The sequence below is a fragment of the Falco naumanni genome, chromosome 4, assembly GCF_017639655.2.
Source record: "Falco naumanni isolate bFalNau1 chromosome 4, bFalNau1.pat, whole genome shotgun sequence".
NCBI classification, from domain to species: Eukaryota; Metazoa; Chordata; class Aves; order Falconiformes; family Falconidae; genus Falco; species Falco naumanni.
In genome coordinates, this window is record NC_054057.1 from 14,110,260 (window position 1) to 14,135,986 (window position 25,727).

General features: G+C 44.2%; 2 protein-coding genes across 4 annotated transcripts in view; one reads left to right on the forward strand and one right to left on the reverse strand.

Annotated features, from left to right (window-relative positions):
• Positions 1-395: 395 nt before the first annotated feature.
• On the forward strand, positions 396-20,567 carry CDCA7L (cell division cycle associated 7 like). 3 transcript variants are annotated; one of them, XM_040590006.1, is made up of 10 exons: positions 396-438; positions 7,023-7,172; positions 10,835-10,972; positions 11,416-11,775; positions 13,692-13,766; positions 15,205-15,387; positions 16,770-16,904; positions 17,759-17,908; positions 19,075-19,211; positions 19,573-20,567. In XM_040590006.1, the coding sequence occupies exons 4-10, from the start codon at positions 11,419-11,421 to the stop codon at positions 19,601-19,603; spliced, it is 1,068 nt and encodes a 355-aa protein (XP_040445940.1). In that variant the 5' UTR covers positions 396-438; positions 7,023-7,172; positions 10,835-10,972; positions 11,416-11,418; the 3' UTR covers positions 19,604-20,567. The 3 variants fall into 3 exon arrangements, with proteins under 3 accessions (XP_040445940.1, XP_040445939.1, XP_040445938.1); XM_040590005.1 differs by lacking the exons at positions 396-438; positions 7,023-7,172 and having other exon boundaries at positions 10,865-10,972; positions 16,773-16,904; XM_040590004.1 differs by lacking the exons at positions 396-438; positions 7,023-7,172 and having other exon boundaries at positions 10,867-10,966.
• Positions 20,568-24,853: 4,286 nt separating this feature from the next.
• The window catches only part of DNAH11 (dynein axonemal heavy chain 11), a 132,255-nt gene continuing 131,381 nt past the window's right edge, over positions 24,854-25,727 (reverse strand). The window contains 2 exon segments of the mRNA XM_040593597.1: positions 24,854-25,017; positions 25,124-25,271. Of these exon segments, the coding sequence (XP_040449531.1) occupies positions 24,854-25,017; positions 25,124-25,271 (312 nt within the window).

The window sequence follows — 25,727 nt, forward strand, 5'->3', positions numbered from 1 at the left end:
TCTTTTTGTTGTTGTTGTTGTTGTTGTTGTTTTTTAGACTTTCGCAGAAGGCTCGCGCTTCACACCCGGACCACCTAAATGAAGGTTGGGTTGGTTTTTTTTAATTATTCGGCGGAGGAAAGCGTACTCCCCCCAGGCAACACCGCTCCTTCCGGGCTCGCTGCTGTGCCGAGGGAAGCAGCGAGGCCGCCCCCAGCGCCAGCTGCCCCCGCCAGGCCGCGAAGGCCCCGCACGGCCTTCCCCGGCCCCATCGCGCCTTTCCCGCCGCCGCCGCCCGGCTCCACCCCGCCGCCGCCCCCCGCTCCTCCTCCTCCTCCTCCTCCCCCGGCAGCGCGGCCGCTTCCTTGCGCCATGGCGCGGCGCGGCCGGCGGCGGCGGCGGGCGGCGGGAGGGGCAGCGGGCCCGGCGGCGGCGGCGGCAGCGGGGAGCCGCGGCGAGGTGAGGCGGCCTGAGGGCTGCGCGGGGCGGGCGGGCCTAGGCCGGGCCGCAGAGGTAAGGCGGCCCGGCCGCTTTGCGCCTTGCCGGGGTAGCGGAGGCCTTTGTCCGCCGTCCCGCGGCGCGGGGGGCCGCAAGCGTTGCCCGCCGCTGGCGGCGGCGCCGATCCCGGCGCCGCCGCCAGCGGCGGGCAACGCTTGCGGCCCCCGCGCCGCCGCCACACACGGTCCCGGTGAAGGCGGCGGCCCGCGGTCCCGCCGGGCGCCTTCCACGTGGCGCGGCGGCTCCGGGGCTGCGGAGAGGGGGTGGAAGCCGCCCGGAGGCGTTCGGCCCCGGCGCCCTGCGGCGTCCCGGAGAAAGGCAGCTGGGCTGCGCGTTGCTTGTGGTGGAGGAACTTTGTTAATTAACGAGTCTGTTGTCAGCCTGGGCGTGCCGGTTTTGAAATAGCTGATTAATTTTTTTAAATTTTTTTTGGTCGTTTTGGCCCATCATCTGTGTGGTGTTTTGGTTTTGTTTTTTTTTTTGTTGTTGTTGAAATGCTGCCGTCACGTTGCTTGAGTCACCTGGTTATGGGTAAGGCTGGAGGGTTGGGGACAAAACGCCTGGTGGGTCAGTGCAACCAGCAGGTCCGAGCCTGACAGACGTTTGGATACATCCACGAGTGCACCCACCTCGCTCTCGTGGTGGGTGTCCCAGGTGGTGGGACGGAGCGAGGAGAAGCCCAGCGACTCAGGTCTTGCTGATGGAAGGGCCTGAGGTGGGTTTCTGTGGGACCAGGAGGGTTGTAGACGCGCTGTTAGGATCCCTGTCCTCTTGGGGACTTTGTGACCCTTCCACTGGGGCTCTCCATGGGCAGCGTGGAGATAAAGTTGCTGTAAAACCCTTGGGGAGAAACCCGATGGACATGATACACTAGAAGCAAATAGCACACGGTTCACACCTCTGGTGCTGTAAGGACATGCTTCCTGTCTGCTGGTCACCTCTGCCACACAGCTGAAAGGGCACACGTCATGTTCCTTGTAAGGCTCGGCAGAGGGGAGAAGGAAGCAGTCTGCTCTCGGTGCCCTCCTTTTTCTCATGGGAGCTCGTTTTTGGCAGAGCAAGGCCTTCTGCTGGCTCTTGCTTCTCCCTGTGAGGAGTGGGTTCAGCCCTGGCTGAGCCAGAAGGATGTGGTGGTGAAGGTTTCCATGTGTCTAAGTCACCGGTCGTCTGCTGACAAACTGGCTGGTAAGTGGGTACGTGCCCCCATTGACAGCAGCTGCCAGGGAAGGCAGTGGTACGGAGTTGTCCTCAACTGTAGGACCTTCGGTTCCATTTCCCATCCTAGAATCTAATTTAACAGGTTCTTGGCACCACCGTTTCAGTACATGGGTTTCATTAAAGGGGTGCTGGCTGACAAAGCACCCAGAATGCTTGGCCGCTAGCGGTCCAGAGACGAGCAGGGGATGCGTTGCATGCCTATGGTGGCGTACAGAAGTGTTTTCCTTGGAATGCCGGGGCTTGGAAAGTAATTAGGCGCCGCCACAAATGAAAGGGATGCTCTTGAATTACACAGAATTAATTCGGAAATAACAGTGTGGATCAGTGAGGGATTAGATACTACAAAAGAAGAGATGGTAGTGGTTGACAGAGTGTTTGGACTGTGCAATATGCCAGCGTGCTGTTACTGACATTATTATCAGCGTTGTTGAAAAGTGGGGGTAGTTTCCAGGTAGATATTGCCTATGGAAGGTAACGTTTTAAATGACTTGCCGTGTGATTATGATAGTTGGGCATTCTTTACATTATCAGTAGCTTACGTAATTGGGTTTTAGCTTATTTAATTATCATTTTTAAAAAAGCAACAATGTAGAAACCGTCCTCTACTGTTCTGAAAAGAGATGAATTTACTATAATTTCATGGAGTGCTTGGGTTTAGCAGTAGGTTGACTGAGGTAGAAATTACCGTAACTTTTTGCAGGGGCAGGGGAAACTACCCTGAAAGTCCCAGGAGTTGTTGCTGTGACAGATGTACAGGCTCAGGTACAATCTACTTTCACCTTTGGTGGAATCTAAGTACCCCTGCAAAGATCATAAAACTGTGTGATGACTGCGTATTTTATCACTTGCTCCTTCTTTTCTCTGAACACTCACTTGCCTTTCACCCTGCTGCCGCTTGTGCCAGGAATTGTCCAGAAGGTTTCAGGTTTTTGTGCTCTGAAGCTGTTGAGAAATTGCAGAGATCACCTGGGATCTTCCTTGCCTTCCTAGATTTTGTCGCGGCTTTTGAATCTCAGGCAGGTTGGATGGTGTTGACAGTCCTGTTGACTCTGCATCTAGTTGTGTGATCCTTTTGCACTGTAATACGACTTCGCCTCTCTTTGCCTTCCACGTCCTTCAGGCGTTCGTATGATGTGTAAAATTAAGCTTCCGCACAATGCTGTTTGTCTTTGACTCCAGTGGAAACACCAAGATCTTGACTTGTGAATAGTTGTGGGTTTTGGGTTTGGCACCTATCGGCATTCTGACTGGGGCCCTCTATTCTTGTGCTGCCCATAATTGTCAGCCTTGGAGTGCTTCCCTCTTCGGTTGAGCCAAATCCAGTGCCTGTAACCCCTGAGAGACCTGCCCGGGGCTTGCTGCTGTACGGAGCCCGGGACAAGTCAAGAGGTTTTCCAGCGCACGTTGAAGGTGTGACTTTGGACAAGTTTGGTTTCTTGGGAGTATGCATTTGGGATTCAGCTGGGATTATTTCAGTCTGACTGAGCCTGAACGTTAGAAATTATCTGTCCTCTGCTTCAAATAGCAGTGTCTATACATTGGGCAATTTTGAATGAGGGGAACACAGCGCAACTCATTTTTTTTCATGGTAGTAGCGAAAATAAAGAATTACATCTAGTCCTGCTTTTTCACACAGTATGTACTCCCGATATATTGTCAGAGAAGAGTGTGCTGTTGTGACAATTGGCAGTATGTACAAACACCTCTTTAAAAAAATCAAATATGTTTGACAGTGGTGTAGAAATAACTCTGATGCTTCCCCCCAAAGCTGCAGGTGTGCATGCAGGCAAGCATTCCGTCCTCACCGCCTGGCAGAAGGGCAAGTTGCACCTGTTTTGGCTTTGGTATCCAGAAAGTTGGTTTTTCGCTTGAGACACAAGAATTCTTCCTGTTGATGTGGAAAGTAAAACAGCTCACCGCAGGCTTTTCTTTCCTTGCCTCACAAGACAGGTGGAATTTGTGGGGATGGCACTTGGAACAATGTTGGTTTGACATTTGGTGGGCACCTCAGGTGCTTTACTTTTTCCATCACTCATGTGGGGAGTATGGGAGCGTTGCCAAAACAGGTCTGTCATCCCAGCCAGCCTTGCTTTCAGTCTCTGTCACCCTTGGTGACAGATCTGCCAGCCCCCGTGGGCACACACGAGCTGCCTGCTCTTGGTTCTGTGGGAACGGGAACTCTCCTCCATGCAGCCCGACGGATCCGGGTGCGCTCCCGGGTGTACTGCGGTGTTTTGTCAGCTTTAGAGAAGGGGAGACAGAGATGGGGCCGTCTTGAACTTTGATCTTTTGTTGAAAGGAAATAGTTAGGGTTGGTTGTTGGCAATTGTTGGATTTGTATGCTGTTGGTAGTGGGGAATGTTTTCTGCTGCTTTTCAAAAGTACCTTGCGGGTGTTTTAAACAAGTAAGTGTATTTTATGTGCAAACATAACTGACCTCAGTAGGTGTAAAATTTCCTGCTAGAAATAAGACTGACTTTTTCAGCAGCTGTGATTTTATTTCAGCTTTTACTAGATTTTCAGTACTTTCAGTACTTGGCTTCTTGTAGCTGGTATCTTCAAAAGACAGTATTACTCACATCTCTGCAGCGTTTCTGCAAACCATTGTGTCTGGGCCTGTGATCTGTTCATGTTGAAATGTTTTCCCTGGGCAAGCTTGAAATGTTAATCACCTCTCTGCCTTCCTGCCTTTTTCAGGGGTCCTTTCCTGAAGTGTGGGCATCTTTCAAGTGCTTAGAATAGATTAATATTTTGACATTTGTGTTCAGGCAAAAAGGTATTTTCTTTCTTGGCGTATGCTACTTTGTTGACAGAGTTTAAAATGCTGGACTCAGATGCTGATTATAAATTAGTTTCTGAATGTATTTTAATTGAGAGTTAAAAATGGAAATGTCTGTGGCTGCCAGGACTGCACAGGAGATAACAGCGAACCAACCCATCGCAGCAGAGGTGTTTGGTGCAGGCGCGTCTTTGATGTCTGCTGCTGGCAGTGGGCTTCTACTGGGAATAAACTTGACTTGTGATTTCAGGTGTAGAAATACTGGATTTCAGGTGTAGAAACCCTGGCGATGAGCAAGCTTGGTCATGAGGGTGCTTTTTTTTTAAACTCCTGGGCTATGCCCACGGTGAATGTGTCCGGTGTTACCTGCTATTAACCTAAGCCTTTTTGGTGAAATGGGGACTCGTCGGTGACGGAATGGGATTCTTTCATGGTCAGCCTGCGGGGAGCAAGTCACAAACTAAAAATCTTTGACGTTTTGCAGTGTTACTTAAATCCATACCTTAGTATTCAGGAACGCATGAAGATCAAAAGAGGTCTTCTACTTGGGAAGGAATTTTTTGTTTGTTTTTTGTTCAAAATCAGTAATTGCATGCCCATAATGGCTCCTCTGGTGCAGATGCAGAAATAATAGATGATGAGGAACAAGAAATTAGTTAGCCACTGCTGTGATTACTCTGTGCCTAACTTGGCTGTACAGTAGCACAAGAACTAACGCAGTGGTCCCTGGAAGCAATTTATTCATAGCAACGAGGCTTAAAGCTCCTTGTATGTTTTTCCATTAAAATGCCTAATGCTTCATTTTTAACGCTGCTCTGTGCTGGGTGAATTCCGTCACAGCCATGGAGGCAGACTCTGGCTGCTCGTTGTGAGACGTGAGGGTGAGGGAATGTCCAAAGGGGTTCAAATGTAGACAGCATGCCTTCTGCAGCAGCGCTTGGGCCATGCTGTTGTACGCCTGTGAGGGTCAGTTGTTCAGAGGTGAGTTCTGCTCTTACTCAAGCAACAGGAGACCAGTTGTGCATCAGTCTACAGCAGCTTTATAAAAGCAGAGCAAGAATAAAATTAAGCCCAGGTATGCCCACTGCTGTAGCTTATTTCAGAGAGTGAAGCTTTGGTCAAGGTGCTGCTTGCTCTTTTAATGGAACTGGAATTTTGTCAGCAACATTATTTTTGGAGACTGAGCTGTTTTGGGCTATTCACCTTGGCACAAATAATAAAAATAATCACATGTGGCCCTGCGTGAGCAACCTTGGTTGTCTATGGCAGTGGACAAGGGCATGCTGCTCTCGGTTCTGGAGTTCGTCTTGGGGATGTTCTCCTGAATGTTCAGGGCTGGAGACTTTCTCCTTCAGAACTTTCTCCTTCAGATGAGGAACTGGCCCCTCTCACCAGGCAGCTGTTGATCTCATGTTCCTGTGAGTTAATGAAAGGAGTGGGAAGTCCACATGCAGATTTAGAAGCTGCAGAGAGGCTTGCTTCAGGTAGGAATAGTATACATGATGTGTACGTGTCCTGGGGATGTGGGAGAAATGTCAAGCTGGTGGTGAGTGATGCGGACACTCTTCTCCCCCAGCATTTTTGTGAACGGCAGAATGGTTTTGTAAATGATACTGGGATGTGTAAAACCATGTTCTGAAACTTGGCAAACTGCCTTCTGCCTCAGTTTTCAAGGATGGGTCTGTTCATCCCATCCTTCCACACACCAAATCCTAAAGCAGCCTAGGTGGGAGCTGTCTGAAGGCTTCCTTACTGGCCCATTACATGGAGAGGCTTATCCAAAGTGATTGGTGAAGTGTGTGGCTGGGGGAATGGTTGGATGTGGTAGTATAAGTCCGCTTCCATGCCGCAACTGGACTTAGCAAACTCTGAAGTTGTGACCTTGGTCACCTCAGAAAGTGCTGCTGCCTGCCCTTGGCAGTGCATCTTCCTGGCAGGCTACATCACGGGCTTCTAGCAAACAAGAAATGTTCTCGGTTACAATGGCTTTTCACTGTCTTGCCGATGGTCACAGAAAAAGCTCTGCAGCAGTACTGATGGAGGAGAATGAGTTGCATTGGTTTTATTTTTGGAGTTAGTTAAGCACCTGCTAAAACATGTAACAGTACTGGTACCGGATCTCCTGATAAGGTTTCTCTGTACTTGTTTAGCCTATGTTATATTTGAAGGTGTATTCCCCACCGCTGGGCCATCCTTGCTCTGTAAGAGGAGGAGCAGTGGCGGATTTCACTAGGCATAAAGGGTGCCCTGAGCACGTGCTGGCAAAGATGAGGCAGACACGTTTTTATGTCCGAGAAGTACTGTTCTGTGGAGTTAAACACCACGCATGTCGTAGCCCCTTCCTAGCCCCACATCTGGAGTCTGTATTTAGGGATTGAAACTGTACAGAATTTTCCTGGAGTTTAGCTAAATGAGGTGCAGTTCACGCATAGCATGTTTGGTGATACAGGTTTGCACCTGCATAGGAGTACAGAAATAAGTTGTACCGTTGAGTGTTGCTATTAAGTTGGCATGTCTGACTTGTATTCTCTGTCTCATTTTGAACCAGAAACAGATACCCAAGGATGTGACTGACATTTTTAATGCCCCCAGTGACACTGAAGATTTTCTGGGATTCCAAGATGATGCTTCCAGACAGAGGTGGCTGTCGTCAAAGGACAGCTATGCTTGTATTGATTCCGTGGAGTCAGGAAAAAAGGTAGGAACAGATTGCCATGGCCTAGTTACACTGTTTGGGTGCAGTAGTACTCTAGCCTGTGTCAAGGCTGTGTGAGCCGTAACTCGCAGCAAAACCCATGATCTGTAGTCCTCATGTTAAAAATAAATGTATAGAAACTGGCTGTCCTTTTTAGGGTTTGTATAAAAGGTAAGTGTAGCCAGCAGGAAAGAGAGAATTGCCATCCTGGGCTGGTGCACCCTGGCCACATAAGACAGTGGAAATGCATAGTAATAGATGGGCATTTGTGAGTATGCAGATTCAAGGTATTTTTTCCAGAAATTTATCTCAGTGCTGTTTCTACACTAATTTGTCAGTGCTGTTTCTGCACGAAAATCATGTTTTAGTGGCGGTCACCAACAGAAACCATCAGCTTCTGGCTTTGGTCCTGAGATTTGCTGGTTGTCTGCTCTCTTAATGGTGAAGCAGCTTAGATCAGCATAATTATTTGGTATTTTTAATTCTCTGATTTGGTAGCTGGAGTTACCAGCTGAATTCACAAGAAAGGAAGACACCTGGTGTGCTGTCTTGGCTGCCAGAAACTTTAGTTTTCAGTCTTTCAGAAGCTTATAATTATATACTTGGTAGATATGGGCTGATGTGCTAAAATCTACCTTTGTCAGCTGTGCTTTTTAAAAGGTCCCGCCACTCCATTAATAACAACATTGAAAATTACTTTTTTTTTCTTTTTTTTCCTTTTTTTCTTTTCCCTTTTCCTAGTCCCTCAGGTCAGTACCTGGTAAAGAGGTGCTGAAGACAAGGAAGATGACTAGTGTTAGCAAAGGAAACAGACAGAGTGAGGCTTGTACAAGCGTGTACTACTCTTGAGCCTTTGGAGACGAATGGCCTCAGGAGGGTGCAGAAGCCATTTGGGGGTAGAGACACAGTCTGTCCTATGGAGAAAGGTGGTGGCTAAAATGTAGTGAAATACGCTGGGCTCTAAATTGCTTTGTAACCTTATTGTTAGATGGTACTGGTAACTTCAGAAAGCCAGTAGGTGGCTTGCCCTTACATTTGTGTGGAGCATGAAGAAGGATCAATGAGAAGTAGTGGTGGTGATGGTAGAGGGGGAGCCTTGTACGGGAGCCTGAGCTTCTGCCGCCTGCTTGGAGCCTGCAGGGACCTTACTTTACTTCTCTGTGTCTTGGTTTCCCAACTTGTGAAATGGAGATACGATAATGATCTTTGCTGCAAAGCATTTTAAAATCCTGTGATGAAAAATGCTATGGAAGAGCTAGGTACTGTTACTTTAGCATGCGTTACTGGGAATCCCAGTGAGACTTGTTCCAAATTTACAGCTGGCACTGGAGCCTTTATCACCATTCCTGTGTTTCCCTTGGCCTGAGAATTATTTTAAATCTCCGTCAGTATTGAGTTTAACTCCTTTACTACTAAATGGTACAATAAGCCCACCATTTTTTTTATCCTGAGCTCCATCCATTTATGATGCCAAACACCACTGTCACTGAGAGAGACCATAGGTACCTGTTGTGCAGGAAACTAGAAGGTTTTGGTGTGAAGTGCATGATGGGAAGTTCAGTTCCAATTTGGAGTAAAGACACACATTTAATCTTACACTTTATACAAAATGTACATCTTACAGCAGGCACTTGATGCAAATGGGACTTATGTATGCAACCAACCCATTAATGGCTTTTGAGACTAGACCCAAGGAGCATAAAATTATTCTGGGATGATAAAGGGCTTGTGAGTGACTAACCCTGGTCCTGCCTGTGATGGATACTGCCATCACAGCTGGGAAGTGGGGAATTGTGGCTAGCGGATGCTGTGATTTGAGTACTTTTATCAGACTTGCCGGCCGACCCAAACCAAGAATTACTTTGTATGATTCAGTTTGCTCATCCATAAAAGTGCTCGTAATATGTACTTGCAGGAAGATGAGAAAAGTGATGTTATTTTTGAATGCTTTGAGTTTCTTCAATACAGGGTGTTACGGGCATATTTCTGCAGCAGAAAAATTCCTGGGAGAAGAACAAGGCAGCTGCCCTGCCAGGGTGGTAAATGGGATGTTAGTGCATCAGGTGTTCCCTTGGATGCTGAGGCACAAATGCATTACCAGGCTGTTACCTCTGCATGTCTGCTTTTCCTCAGACCTTTCTGCAGTCCTGCTCCCATAATCTCTGCACTTCTGCTAAGTTTCAGCCATTTCTATAGGTATCCTGGATGTATATTTTACCTTGTGTAGACCATTCTTCATAGGTGTAACAGCATAGCTCTAGCTGTCTTGGTTTTAGTCACTTCAGCTAACAAACAGCTTATTTCCGCCCCCTAACCTTCCTTCTGGAATTTCATGAAAACACAGAATGCATAAAAACTTCAGTTTTCTTCCAAGAAATGCAATTTTAACTTTAAAGTAACTTTATGTTTGTTCCTTTCTGAAGCAGCTGCACTGCACCTATCGACAAAAGAATAAAGTAATTTTGCTCAGAGAAAACTCATTCCAATTACCCATAATAAGTTGCAGGAGATGTTTAAGTGTAAGGAAACAGCACATGCAGTAGTTCCCCCCTCCCATTCCCATATAAGTTTTTCCACTCATCTATTGTATCTGTTTTTCACCAGATATTGTGTAATTCAAGTCAGGGAAGGGAGGGAATTGAAAGGAAGAATTGGCAAGTGCATTGTACGAGGTCTCTTCTTTTTTTTTTTTTTTTTGTTTTGTTTTTTTGTCTCGTGGGAGTTAAAAATAGCACAGGAAAATTGGGGAAATAAACGTGAGTGTTGCTGACTTTGAAGAGGCAGATGTGGTGTGAACATGGGTTGTGTTCCTACCATGAACAGATCTTTCAGGACACTAGAGGGGACAAGTTGACAGATGGTCTTCTACTAATTCTGATTGGAAGTATGGAAATACATTTCTGATTTAGTAAGTGATTGGTATGTAACGTGCGTATCATGAAGAGCGTTTTAACGAGATGTTAGTTTTTTCCATGGGCTGACTTTTTACTTCCTAGTCTGTAGGCAGAAATTTGTGATCTGTCTACCCTAGAACTTGTTTCAATTACAAACTGCACCATTAAAAAAGAGTTGGGCAGTTGGAAGGTGGAGGGATGTTAGTCAGGCTGTTCAAAGCTCCGTGGTTTTATGTTGGTGTCTGTCACTTCAGTGATGGTGTAACAGCATGAGAAGGAGCCGACTCCATCTCAGAGCCCCGAGTCCTGCTGCAGCAAGCCCAGAGGACAGTGTTGTTTCTACTGCTAAGTGAAAAAAAGGAGGGCTCCTTTTTGCTGCAGCTGTGGTTTGTATTTTCTTCCGTTCAAGGCCTGTTTTTTTACATCCAGAAAAAAACACAAACCAACATAATTTACATGTAAGAAAACTGATAGTTTATTTTTATTGGGTAGTAGTGAAGAAGAGGAGAAAGAGACGAAGAAGAAATTTTCCCCAGCATCTCAGTGAAAGCCTTCAGCTCAACATGAGGAAAAAAATGCTGCCAACTTAAAATAACTCAGTCCTGACACTGTGAAAGTCTTCTGCTTTTTTCTTTTGATGGGCTTTGCCTTGAAAAGTGCTTTCACAGTATGTTGCCATCTAGTTGGTACCTGCTTGAACCTCCGAACTTGTTTATTGTGACTGCTCTGCATCTGACTGTCTCTAACAGCTACTGGCTGGTGTTTTTACAGGGGCGTCGATACCAGTCCAGGTACCTCACTGAAGAGCTGCAGAGGATTTTCACTGAAGACACTGACTCTGAAACAGAAGCGTTTGAAGGCTTCAATTCAAGTGAGGTGGATGTGAACAAGAAAGGAGTTCCGGTAAAGGTAGTTGCCTATGTGTGAATGTATATGTTGACTTCCTTTTTCTCTGTCTCTTCTTCGTAAACCTCATGTTCTGATACACTGTGATGTTTGTTCTTATGCTGAAGAAAAATATGTGTTATCTTAAAAAGAGAAATAAGCTTTGTTTAATGTAACATCACATATGAGAAGGGAGAACTTCTTCCCCAGCTTCTACAGACTAACTGTGCTGGGCAAGATTGTTCCTCTGAAGACACTATGTCTGTATCCCAGACAATATGTAGATTTTGTGTTGGTCTCTGCACAAGGAGAAGGTGCGTACCCTGAACTTTTAAAAATCTGTTGATTTAGGTGCGTTTATGACAGTGTCTTTGGGTGGTGACACTGCTGCCTAGAATTAGTTTTTTTAAAAACGACATTTCTTGTGTCACAGCTAATAATGTAACATGGGATTCTTCTGCTTCTAGGCAATGGAGTCAGACTTGAGTGATGAAGAACGCGCTAATTTATTGGGTAGTGAGGAAGAAGAGGAGGAAGGGATGAAGAAGAAGGTTTCCCCCAAGAGAAGAAGCTTTGGCCTTCGTGTTGCCTTGCAGTTTCCCACCAGAAAGTCATCTGAGAAAAAAGTGCCTGAACAGGTTTTTTCTAACTTACCCCTAAAGGACAGTGAATCCCTTGCACCTCTTTCAGAAGAAATAAGTTGCAAGCGGTGGGACAAACTAGAGGGCTCTGCTTCAGAATCTGAAGAAGATGTTAAAGAAACACAGGAGGAAAGTTCCAGTGCTCTCCTTAAGAGAGCCATGAATATTAAAGAAAATAAAGCCATGGTAAGACTTACGAGCAGTGCTTTGCTCTCTGACGCTTACATCCAAGTACTTAGCTTCAGCATGCTTGAATTTTGGGGTCCCTGCGGGTGCTGTGCTGGCACTTTGGGAAAATCTCATAGTGGTTTGTGCTTGAATTTTCCTACCTGGGAAAACACTAGAGGACCATCAACACTCAGACATTTACCCTAAAATAGTCTCTATTTTATGTTTGTTTGTTTTTTTTTTTAAAAGTATTTTAAAAAAAGTAGGACTAGATAGCTCAAGTTTAAAACCAGAGCTGAACCAAGCATTTTGTATGTGGATGTCAACAAAGTGACAGATGCCCAAGTTGCAGTCATATCCAGAACGTGTCAGAAAACTGGCTGTTCCATTCAGGTGGCTGGTGGTAACATTTGCACAAGAGTTTGTACTTTTCGTTTGTGTCTGACAGATCTGCTGCGGTTACTGGTTGGAAAGCCAGCTAAAAACTGCTAAGGATGGTAAATGTACCTTTCCAGTTTTATGGGATGCGAAGTTTACAGTTAACGCTTTGCTACTGAAAGCATGTGTGTGTGTGTGTGTGTGTGTGTAGGTGTGTAAGAGAGACACATTATTCCTTAGCACTTCTGCTGTCCAGTGTGACACCAGCTTTCTTTAATTATCACGCTGCTGTGCAAATCTGAGTTGATGTTGGATCCTCAGTGGCTCCTTCAGTTTTACTGTTTTCCATGAAAAATGGCAGCTTCCAAGCAGTCTTGGGTGTATACCTCTTGGGTGTGTGGGCTTGCAGCTCCCACATAAAAACTTGCTTTAGTTTTGTACCTGTGCATCTAATCTGTCTTGTATCCTCAGTGCTGTTGTGTTGGTCTTGCCACCCTTCCACCCTTCCCACCTTTCACTTTTCCTTCTAGTTTCAACCGTTGTAAAATTCATTAGCATACTAATTGCAGTACTGTAATGATGTTAAATAGCTTTTAATAAATGCCACACTGAATTATTTACTGAGAAATGCTGTATCCAGCTTTTATTCTCGTGACTGGTATGGCGGTCTTGGAGACAGCCAGCAGCTTGGCTCATCCCTGCTGTTGCTGGCTTTTCAGAAGATAGCCTCATCCTGGCCTTCCAGAACAGGTCAGTATTTTTTTGGACCTGTCAGCCACTGCTTCTGTTGAAAGGTACCTCCAGGACATCTACACAGTGCATCAGGTCATCCTGCTGAAGCAGCTTCTGATGCTGCATACGCCATGGTTAGGGGAACTGTCAGTGGGCCTTCGGTGGTTTATGACTTTGTAAATGAGCGTGTACCCATGTTGCTGTGTGTATCTGCACAAAGCAGTGCCATGTAGCATTACTGGCTGTGGTTTGCAGCATTTGTGAAATCAGCACTAGAGCTGTCATGACTGAAAACGGAATGTTTCTAGGCATTGCTACTAAGGACCAGTGAAAAACAATGAGCAAAGTTTCCCTGCTGCAACGTCACTGCGTAAGGGGACAGTCGTCACTGCGTAAGGGGACAGTCTGAGTTCCCTGGCAGAAAGCAACATCTTACAGCCTTCTGACCAAGGGCACCTTGTCTTCCTTTTCTCCCTCATATGAACTATGCATTTCTTATCAGTCACAGATATCTTAACCATGTTGTAATGTGCTGCTTCAGTGCTGTTTCAACAAGATTGGACGTAATTCTAGCCAATTCTAATTCTCAGTAAGAATTAATGGGAGCTGTGAAGTCAGCACTGCCTACAGAGTTTTGCTCACTCAAGAGTAAATGAACCCTTTTTATGAGCCCAACTTACATAAAATGCCTCCAGAAGGGTTTCATGCTCTGAAACTTTATGTGTTTAGATATAATTTGGAGTGCATGTGAAGAGTGGATGGTAAGTGTTGCTTATTTGCAAGTTTGCAGTGAATTTTCAATGCAGCATCACTGTTGATTTCAGCTTGCCCAGCTGCTGGCAGAACTGAATTCCATACCCGACCTGTTCCCAGTGAAAACACCCACCTTGGCTCCTTCGGTAAGTCTCTGGTACTGGCTAGAAGTGACAGGCGTTTTTGCTGGACTGAGGATTAACGTGTGTTTCCTGGTGAAATGCTTTCACCAAGCTTGTTCTGATTTTCTTTGGGTTTGGTCACTTTATTTGTATAGATTTGCTATTGGTCAGTATTGTAAGTATCAGAGGTTATTTGAGGAAGTGGAATTTTATAAGATAATTTATGAAGAAATGCAGAGACCAAGGTGAGATGATGTTTTATCATTTTTGCCCCAGAAATACTGTTGAGATGCTAGACAAGTGTCTGTATGTGGGAATAAGGAAGAGTAGTTGCTTTCCTTTGGGTTTAGATCCTGTTAATTCCCCTCTTACAGGCTTTTCTTCTAAAACCCACATTGGTGAAATTGAACCACTTCAGCATGAATCTGGAATGATACTGACTTTTCTTGTCTAGAAGCAGGGAACTGTCAGCTTCTTTAGGTTCTTTATAATGTTCTTCCACATATATTATAAACTGAAGAGATCTGAGGAAAAACTGAAGGGCCGTGTCTTTGGGGAGCCCATGTGGAAATGCTGGTGTGGTGCTCAGGTGGAAAGGTGAAGCCAACTTACGCTGTGTTTGAAAGGCTGGAACCTTGCTAGCTCTAGTTAAATGCTATTGAAATGTAAACATAATTTTAATACATAAGTAAGCCTGCTACTTTTATTTAGTATCTTTACTTGAGGAAGGGGGAGGGCATCAGAAGTATTTCTTACCTCATCTGCTTGGTTTTGACTTCCAGCCTGTCTCCTTGTAATGTGCCTTTCACTTCTTTTGACAGAAATAACTGAAGTGTGCGGTAGCAGGCAGACTTGCTTCCTGCATCTTGTTTATATTGTCAGACTTAGTAGCTGCCTTTATGGAAAGTGTCCGTACAGGACTTGTGTAGCATGAATTCAGTCATGCAGTAGTGGGCAGGTGTGACAATATGAAGAGGGTATCTTGTGCCTCATAGTAATTTCCAGGTCTTAGGAAACTGGAAGTAGGAGAAGCAGTTTGTTAATGCCCTTTCAATTTACAAGATACAAAAGAAAATAACCTAGAATTGGGATTATTCTTTGGAGTTATATTCAGATTGTGGGAAAATCTGAACATTTAGCTACTGAAGAACAGTGAGAGCTAGCTTCTACCTTAATATTCCGTACATAAAATTTTGATATAGTTCTGTGATGTTAATTGGAATAGAATTTTAACTGTGAAGGTGTGGTGTTTTAAAAGGAGCAAAAATGTATAGCATGTAGGGGGAACACTTAAGAGTGCCAGAAATTGGTGAGGTTTGGCTTTACAAATAAGGAATGGGAGAAGAGCAGATTAATTCATGATAGTACAAGTGTGGTACAGACATTTTCAGATTATTTCTGGTGTTTTAATACAACAGACATAACTGCAAGGACAGTTACTGGAATCTTCTTCTCTTTCTAGAAACAGAAGAGAATCCCAAGGAGGACATTTTCTGAAGGCCAGATAGCACGTCGCATGAACCCAACCAGAAATGCTCGTCCACCAGAAAATTTTGCCTTGGAAAAATTTACTGTGCCGGCTGTCAAATTTGCAGAACAACTCCGTAGCTGTAGACAGCAAAACATCTTGAAGAGACTCAGTGTGGTACTTGCCAGACTTCATCTCCCAGTCAGGGATTAGGAAACATTTGAATTGTTGGCCAGCTCTTAGAGCAGATATCACATCCTACAGAAAGTTAATGAGATTAGCTCATTAGTTAATGAGATTAGCTACAAAAGGAGTTATCTTCAGGCCTTTCTGCCTCATATTTCACCCATTAACTGGGCTGTATTTGTGATCTCTGTTATCCAAACATAACAAGGCAGTTTACTTATGATCTGTTATTTATTATCTGAAAATTACTAGAGGGCACAATGCAGAAGGCCTCCGAGTGGCAAGGCAGTGGGGCTGGTGGAGGTGACAAAGCAGATCAACTCTGTCTTCAGACTGAGAAAAAGATAGGAGTTATATAGCTGAACTCAAAACAAATGAAGGGAATCTGCACCCACGAACTGCTGACGTACTAGCTAGCCATTCAAAAGTTGCAGGTTTTATTCTTCCCCACTTTTTTAAAATCTGGTTTTTTTCCTCTCTTAGCTTATGGTAGTCATTTGTCTCGGTTATATTTACTATATGGTCTTTCTGAGGAAGACTCTTAAGTTTGCATCTGCACAGGCTGGATCCCAGTTCCGCTTGTGGGAGCGGGTGCTGGGTATAGTTGAAACTGTAGAGGAATTTGGCTATTAAAATAGGTGGAGTACCACTGAATGAGAACCCGGGCGGGTAAATGACTGTTTTGAAGAGAACAGAGCTGATTTAGGGTGAAAAACAAATGAGGTGCTGAGAGTGGGGTAGGGGGAAGGCTAAGGATCAGGTGAGACTTGTACATGAAAAAGGGATCAAACAGAAAGATATTTGGAGGCAAAAAAAAGAGCACTCACTAGAGTGGAGGACTCTTCCAAAAACACAAGCAGGGAAAGGGCTGAGTATGACAGGACAAACCTAAAACTTCAGTGAAGGTTTTTTGCAGGACATTAGAGACTGTCACTGGAGAAGGCAATTGGAAAGTATGCTAGGAGATGGAAGAGGCAAAGCATGGGAAGGCAAATGGTCATAGCTCCTTATTTTGAGAGGGAAGAAATGGAGTATGAAGTGTTACAGTGGAGGTGCGCAGGGAATGCAAAGAAAAGGAGGTAGCAGAAAAACATGTTAGGGGTTTGTGCAAATAGAGGTAGCAACGATGGGAAGGAAGAACATATAAAGAGAATGAATAATAAATGGAGTAGAGAAAAGATTAGGGAGGAGAGGGAGAGAAAGAGGTGGTGATAGTTTGGGAACTGTTCCCTTTTTTTTTTTCTAGTGGTCCATGAGCCTGTAGTCCACCCTGTTTAGCTTGCATTGCATTATAAATGAAAGAATTTATCACCCAAGTGTGGTGACAGAGTCTTCATGACACCAGAAAAAGGTGTTGAGATGATTTTGTTTAGCAGGGGGATTGTGGAGCACGCAAAAGGAGGAGATCATCGAAGTATTCATCTTACCGTTCAGTAGAGGATATTACTGAGGAGGACTTGGACAACATTGCAATCACTGTTAAAGACAAAATCTATGACAAAGTTCTGGTAAGTAGCTGCTGTATTTTTTAGTGTGTCCATGCACTTGAAATTGAAAGTCTCTGAATAGTTCACGGGTGTTTGCTAAAAGGTAGGCTTTCCTGTCGCTCTGGAGGGTGCAGCTTGGCATTGTATTATACAAGCACAACTTTGAAAGTTTGGCCAGACTTCTGTGGGCTTGCCTGTGCTGGTTGATATGCCCCACCAACTTTCTGCCTCTGCAAAGTGCTTTCTTGTCATAGGGCTATTACATGGAATTTGCTATAGCTATGACTCATCTCTGATAAGAGCTGACATCTCTTTTATTCTCACTTTAAATAAATGTGATGGTGGTGGTGGTTGTACCATTAAGTAATAGTGATCCCGGCTGTTCTTTATACCTCCTGGAAATGATGTTTCTGTAACGGTTGGGTAGTTTCTGAAGGTTTTGGTGAAAGTCCTCCTTCCTTTCCATCACTGGATTTGGCTGTTACTGTGAGGAAGATCGAGATGATCAAATTATGATATATTTTATGCTTCATTGTATTTGCAGAGATGAGTCACAAGGTCATTTTCTGAATAGTTCTAGCTTTTTCCTAGACAGAAGAAAGAACCAGTACTATGACGTGAGGTTAGTGTAGTTTGAAACTCCCAGTGCAACCGAGGCTGGGCACTGTCTCTGTAAAATTCCTGCCATCTCTCTAAATAACTGTATGATTTACCATAGCAACAGAACTTACAGTTCTTACTAAGATTTTCATTGCTGAATTTGAGTTTGGTTTGAAGTTTGTGCTTTGCTATCGGCAGATATATGAAGAAAGTTTGGTAACAAGCATTTAAGATGTCCTTCATACATAGGTGTTTCTCCTCCTTTCCAACTTTAGGGCAGTACTTGCCACCAGTGTCGACAAAAGACAACTGATACAAAGACAATCTGTCGCAAGCAGGGCTGTGGAGGAGTAAGGGGGCAGTTTTGTGGACCATGTCTTCGAAATCGATATGGGGAAGATGTTAAATCAGCACTGCTTGATCCAGTAAGTATAATTACTTGGGCTTAGGAAGAAGGTGTAATGATTATGGTTTTGTTTGTAAATTGTGATGAGTATACGCTCATGGTAACATGGTGTTCAAAGCTTTTTGCCGTAAGAAGTTCTGTAGTACTGTTACAGCTGACACTGATCTTAGAACTCAAGTGGAAGGTTCTGGACCTGGGTTATAATCCACCCGTCTTTGTACTTTGAAGCTCCATGTGCTTACCAGATAGTGGAGGGAAAGCATGAGAGCTTTTAAGAAAAGGAATCTCTTAACTTCCAGAAAAATCAGAAAAATGCCAATTTTTTTTTATTTTTAAGCGCTCTCAGTAATGTGGCATGCCAAGCACGTTCCTTGTTTTAGATCCTAATTTTTAGATATGAGAAAAAAGGAGAAAGATACCTAAAATTCTTGGGGTTGGTTCCCTTTTCTCTGTTGTCCCCAGAGGCACTGAGCAAGGAGAGACCGCAGGCAGCTGCCAGGGAATGAGGTGCGTGGCAAGACCTCTCAGCAGAATAGTGTGCTCTGTGTTCAGCTTGTTCTGGGACCTCCTCTCCCCCACCTCTGCTGTAGAGATGGGTTTCTGGGCTGTTCTGAAGGACAGTGGGGAACTAACAGCTCTGATGTGCTGGCCCAGTGTGGCAGTGGCTGCTATACTGTAATGCAGGCTGATAGCACCTGCATGTCTATGTTTAGAAGCTGCGTCCTGGGCAGCTGGGAGATGCCTGACTTCACCTACTCGCTGGGTAATTCAGTCCCAGGCGTCATGCTATACCAGCAGACAGAGACTTGTCACAGTGGGTACCCATCTTTTTCTAGGGAGTGTGCTATGGTCACCCTAACATCCTAACAGGATGAGTTGTCATTAGGCATTACAGATGCCTTCATTTGAAAATTAACACTGAGCATGTCAGCAAACCAGAGTCTTCAGAGTAAGAAGTATTCAAGCAAACAGTGTAGTACTTAACAATTTCTTTAATCCCACAGCATTTGGGAAGTGTTGGGGTTGGTTGGCTGGCTGGCTGATGTGAGATTTTCAAACCTTGCTCTGAAGAGTCAGTCACACAGAGGGAAGCCATAGCTGTGTGTGTCTGAGCCATGGGAAGGCAAATACAGCCTTACTCATGGCGTGCCGTTACCATCCCCTCCCACATTCTCCTCTTTGCAGGCCTGGATCTGTCCTCCTTGTCGTGGGGTGTGCAACTGCAGCTACTGCCGCCGGCGGGATGGGCGCTGTGCCACGGGCATGCTTATCCACCTGGCCAAGTTCTACGGCTACAACAACGTCAAGGAGTACCTGGAAAGGTGAGGGCCGTGCCCTGTGGTTATTCCTTTTTAAACCCTTGTAGCCCTTATTAATACTTGACTTCTGTGGCCTGGGGCAGATCCTGGACCTATGCAAAAAAAAAGTCTCTTGGACTTCAGGTTTTTCCTAGGCAGAAATCAACTCACTTTAATGAAGCTATACTGTCTATGTAAACAACTAATTTGCATAAGGATTTGAAATGCTTTTGCCTCTTTTGAACTCTGTATTGATTGCTTGAAGCATACAGAAGTGCGATTTTGGAAGCTGTCATCTTCAGCAATGGAAATTGTCGTGAGTTTCCTAAATGGAACCTGAGTTTTTTAAAAAGCACTTAACATTGTTTTCTCACATGTCTTCTAGTTTACAAAAACAACTGGCGGACGACAATTGAGAACACCGAACTCAAGCTGTGCCTGCGGTTGGTTAATACGTTGACAAATTTTAACTTCAAAAGGTTATTACTATGTTTTATATAAGATAGAATTGTAGAGTATAGTATATGCATTTCAGTGTTGGGAACTTCTTAATTGATGTGGTCTTATGCAAAAGATCTCTCAGGAAAACGTTTTGGTAGAGAAATCTACGTGCACAGACCTATACGTTAAGTGAAATGGCACTCAAGCCTTGAGTGGTTAATTTCTAATAGAGCTACACAACCACATGTTAGAGAACTTCATCAGTTGGAGCAATATTTTTATTTATATAATTATGCAAGTTTGCAGAAAGGATGTTTTAATAACTACCTGTAAAGCATACCTTGTCTTTAAAGAAACAACACCCTCCTTCTTTTGAAACTTGACCATAAAGATCAAACTTGACCATAAAGATTCATTTTTTCAGCCCTCACTTTCTGAACCTACTCCTTCACCTGTAGTTTATGGAACTTGCCTCTGCAAGGACTGGAAGGCTACTTTCAGCCGAATGCCATTATATTCCAGCCAAAGCTGATGCAACCTGCCAGTGGGAGGATGACTTATTGCAAAGTGCAATTAATCGCTGAAACATGAAAGTGAAAGACTGTTTTGTAAAAAAAAAAAAAAATATAAAAAAATTAACTTTTAAACATCTTCACAATAAAGAAAAAGAATTGCTTACCAGCGTTTTTTGTGTGATGCACCTGCTGCCTTGAACTAACTACCTTCCAGCAGACATAACTGGTTACCTGGTTTAAATCGGAGTTCAGGATTATTTTTTTCACATACAGTTCATACTTAATGTTTTTTCATGTGTACACCCAAGTTTTCAAACAACATTGTTTAAATGCAACATGTTTGTATCGCAGTATGATTCTGTTAAAATTCTGTTAAGATATATGTTTCCTTTTATGTAGAGAGAATAAAGAATAATCAAGAGGAGTATCCTGTGAGTCAAACTACACCCCCATGCTGATGTTTCCCATTTACTTTCCTGTAGCTGGTGTAATAAAGGAATGCTTGCAGGTCAATAATCATTATGTGGAGAAACACATGAACACAACGCTGACGAATGAGGAAATAACAACATAGAGCACATAAGTGTTACACTAAGGATTGTAGTTTTGTGAGGCAAACCTCCTGCTCCAGCTGACTGAAAAATACTTACCTCCTTTTCTGTTAACTGCAAGGTAGATTGAGAAAGCAGCATGTATTAGTGAATGCTTAGTACTAAAGCGCCAAGAGTAAAACTACTCCTGCCAGAACCCATTTAGCTGGCTTCTCCTTGCTTTTGATAAACTTTTTTATAAACTAGACATTCATAAACTTCCTTAGTTTCCCTTCGATCCACTGGAAGAAGCCTTACAAAAATGAGTGGCGTTGCTGGAGTCAGTTCCTTGAGCTGGGCTTCAACTGTGGTCTCCAGTTGGATGTCCCACTTGGGGCCTGGATTTGTTGTGTCTTTAACATAAACTATGTATATAAAATGTTGCAGATGTTTGTGGATTTTAGGAGTGTTTATGTAGCAACAGGAAAGTTTGCATTTGCAAATACCAACACTAAACACAGAAACTGCAGCTCATGAGGTTCCTTGATACCTTCCTCATATCCAGAGGAGGAATGAACAGTATTGCCCTTTGAGTGACAGATACCTTTAAAAAAATCTCTGGAAAATTTGGGCTACCATTTCTAAAAGCAACAGGCAAATGACATGTTCATCCTTGCTTCAGTCCCCCACCCTGACTTTCCCCTTGGGACTTACCTGCTACTGTAGCAGCAGGTTAGTTACTTCCAGAATAGTTACTTACTTTTTATTATATTCAGGTCTGGTGAAGGGTACAAGTAAAAACAATGTTTCTCTAATTGCCTGTTGGAGTCCCTCACCTGTCCCCTAATGAGCTGTAACTTAGTTGACAGCCTTTCTAAGTTAAAACTAAAATCTCATTTTGACTGCAGGTCTTAATTGTCATTCCTAAACTAGATGCTTCCATCTCAGGAAAACACAATTCCAAGAGCAAGGTACAATGTTTATCCTCTGAAAGTTGTTAAAAAGAGGGGTTGCAGCTCAAAAGATGACCATGATTTTCCTTCAGGGACAGCCTACAACCACGTTACAGCTGCTACAAAAACTGACTGCTTGGAAACCCTGATGAAAAAACCTACTCTTGTCATACTTGTGCATCAGACGCTCAGGTGTATCATTACACCTCATGCTAATACTGGGGTTCTTGAGTATTTCCCTGCTGCTTGGTATGTCTCCCCAGCAGCCTGGAACTATTATGGCCTAGCAAATGAAAAACTCAGGAGTTCTTTATATTTGTTTATTTAGAACTGCTGACTTCCTGCCAAGGTGGAAAGAAAAACAGGAGAAAGATTATTTTGAAAATAGCTTTTTTGAGGGTGGGTGGGTGGTGGTGTTTGTTTTGGCTGGGGTTTGGTTTGGATTGGGTTTTATCTTTTTTTAAAAATGCAACTGTGTAGGTGGTTTGATCCAGGTTACCAACATCTGGTAACTCCTAACACTATTCTGCACCTCGGTAAGAGCTGCAGAAAATTTCTAGGTGAGCAGTATCAGGGTGAAGTTTACAGTCTCTGGAAGAGTCTTTAAGCTTCTGAACCTCAACTACTTTACAGCAGCTGTTTTCCTACAATGCAGAGCTTGTTCAGACTCAGTTATTTAAATGCATGAAATACAGTCGGTGATTAGAACACCAAGCTGGTAGAAATTTCAGCTTACAACAAACACCAATAATTCACCACCAATTTCTAAACTTCCTCGGTGCTGTTCATAGGATCACAGCACTTCAATCCAACTCTTGATGGAACTTACCTACCTAATAAAGGGAGCTAGAGTCCCTGAACTAGGTTACTGAGATCAAGTAATTCAAGTTTATTTCTTACCTTCCATGAAAAGCCTACGGAGCCCACCTCGTTCCCATGGTGGGTGGCCATAATCTGTGGTCTTTTTGGTAACATCTGCAGTCAAGCATATCTTATCCAAAGGCCAGCTGTTCTGGCGTGCCATGCTCTGCATTACACATTTTAAAAAAAAAAACAAAACACAAACAAAACCGAACTTTTCAGTAATTCAATACCCAGACTAATTTTCATGTCAGAACTGTAAACATGGCCCTCTTGGGCCAGTTGTGCTCAAGGCTGAGACCAGGGTTTGTTTTGGTTTGGTTTTGATTTTTTTTCCTCTGGCCATTATTGAAATAAGGCAAAAAAGGTGCATGAATGCAATTGTTTGGAAACAAAACCATTCTGCTCAGTACAGAACAAACCACACACCCCCCCTCCCTCCGCAGGGGAGCCAGACTGCATTGCCGTCTGTGCTCAGAGACACTGCTGCTCCAGCCAGTCCCTGTGCTGCACACGCCTGTGCTAACCCGTGGTCCTTACATCCCCCCAGCCTTCGGCAGCAACAGGCGCCCAGAGGAGATGGCTTGGGGAGAGGCAGTGAAAGGAATGAGAAATACGGTGGCGTGTCTCTGCCTGTGGCACAAAGTGAGCACCACTTGGGGACCTTGACGTGAGCAGGAGAGGGAAGATGTGCGTGCCAGCCCTCGTGTGCCAGCCCTCTTGCTGCCCATACCCTTCTGCTTCCGAGGACAGGGAGAGGCTTTTCAGTGTCGGGGCTGCAAATGCTCCCTGGGCCCCCACCTTCTCCAGGGAACAGTGGCAGCCCGGCCAAATGCCCCTGTGAGGACCTCCTGGCCACCTTTCTGCTAGGCCAGCAAAGGATTATCTCGGTGCCATTGGTGCTGTGCAGAGTATGAGATCCGCCGTTACGGGGGTGTCATGTGCCTTCGCTGTGGTCTTCAGAATAAATACACGGGTATGTGCTGTGATCCTGGCGAGAAGTGAGACATCGAAACGCTGTTGAAGATTTTTCATCCCTTACGTGGCAACAGCTACACAAAGAAGATGGGGAGACTGATTTTTTTTTTTTCACTTAGCCTGGTAACTGCACTAATACTAAGGAATAAACCAGAATAGTACTATTGATATATGCACTGAATTGGTTAAATAGTAACAGTAGGAAAAGTTGCACTCTTAACTTTTTCTAAACTGAAATTCGAGCTTTTATTTCCTTAGTTGCCAAGTCTTCACACTTCTGAGTAGCCTGAAGATGAGTTTGGATTGTTCCCCCTGCGTTCAGGAGATAGTTACTCTGATACTTGGCTGATTTTTATCTTTTTATTTAAACTGTGCTTAACTCTTCAAACAGCATCATAACATAGCTGACGCTAACGGTAAAAACTAAATGGCATTGAAAGCATACACCTGGTTCCTTACAGCCACCACTGCTCACCTGTCAGGACTGAGGATTACACAAGCCAGAAAGCCACCAGCTGGCAGCACAAGGTCCTGTGTCCAGATGTCGCGTTCTCTGTGCTGCATGAGAAGATCAGCAACCCTAAAAGAGAAGAGGCAATAGCTTCTGCCTTATATGTACTACATTTTTAGACAAAATAAATTGCAGACTTCAGGAGGTGTAAGAGTCCTTTTGTCTACAGAGAAAGTACATGGTTGAAGTAACCAGAAAGTATATGCTTAAATAAGCATAAGGTAATCGTTTTACTGAAATTTGTTCTTTCCCTGATTTAGGTACGTCTGAAATCAATTGTAGGAGGTGATCAGCATGAGACAGGTTGCTGGCAGAGAATGTGGGTATGCTCAGTCCTGTAAAACTTGTTGTCTTGGGGAGAAACCTGAACATCACTGTAAGTCATGTTAACACACCTTCAGAAACCGCCCAAAATTGGTTATGACAAATGCTGGTTTCTTAAAGTGCAAACTGATGCCATGTTCAGTGCTGCGTTTAAACTTCCAATAAGCCAGAGTAAGGTACGGATCGGGAGCACAAGAGAGTCTGGCAGAGATTGAACAATGTCATACTGCAGCATACATTGCCATGAAATACCAGAGGAATTTCCAAAACCACTTTGTATTTTATCCATATCTAACTGCCTGCGAGTGGATATCGCTGGTGGCAGGGTAGGGGAAAAGAAATCCTGCAAGATGCTGAGTACCCCTAGTACTTGTGGCAAAGGGAGGTGATGGAGCCTTTGCTTTAGCGACGTGCTTAGCGATTTCTGCAAAACTCACTTCAAAGTAAAGCTGCCTTGCATTAAGACAAAAAAATAAATGGAATAAACCTGCTCGTTTTAGATGACTGGAATATCTCAGTGCGTAGCAGCTATGCCCTGCTGCTGCAGGGTACTTTAACAGTGGGCAGGGCTGTATGTAGATGGATATCCTAGTTCAGTCCACGTGTCTGGCACAGCATCATAGAAGAGTGTGGATTGCAGCACTTCCATGCGAGGAGAAAACATCAACTCCCCCTTTGTTTGGAGAAAAATACAAAGCATACTGGCATAAAGAATAGCTATTCTTTCATTTAAAAAAAAAAAAAGCAACAAAAAGCCTCAAAATACATAGAAGAGCAACAGTACTATTAAAAAAAGACACTTGCTTTCAGACTGAGGTCCAGCTATGGATCTCTGCAAGAAGGTTCATCCTCTCACGATCTTGAGGGCAAACAAGAGAATAGGGGCTGCGGGCAGTAGTCTTCTGCATGATTTCTGCTACATTAAACTTCTTAGGAAGCATCTCAAGAATATCATCCAGAATATTCTTAACCTGTCCAGGCCAATAGAGCCATTAGAAATCACTGCAATCAACTTTTTGCCTCTTAAGTCTGATTTCTTTTCCAGGAGAGTGCAAACATTCTATTTTCTTAGGCAGATGACAGATGCTCCTCCACCTTTGCTGTCTCTTTGGCAGCAGTATTGAGAGAAATGACTGCAAACCAATTAACACTTAGGAACTTATATTTGGCTTTACCATTTTCAAGTAACATTGACGCCCCAAATCTCACCAGCGTGTCGTCCCTGGGCTTGGGATGACTGCTCTTACAAGGATGTTCCCTGAGATTGCCTTGGGTTGTAGTCAAGTGTGATTAGTAGTTTATATTTCTATAGTACCTAAGAGCTTCCATCACCCCCTCCACCACCCACAGCCCTTACTGTCTTGGCATTAGGGAAAACACAGCGCAGGCAGAGGCGCACGCAGTCTCACCCCCCCAAAAGCGCCTCT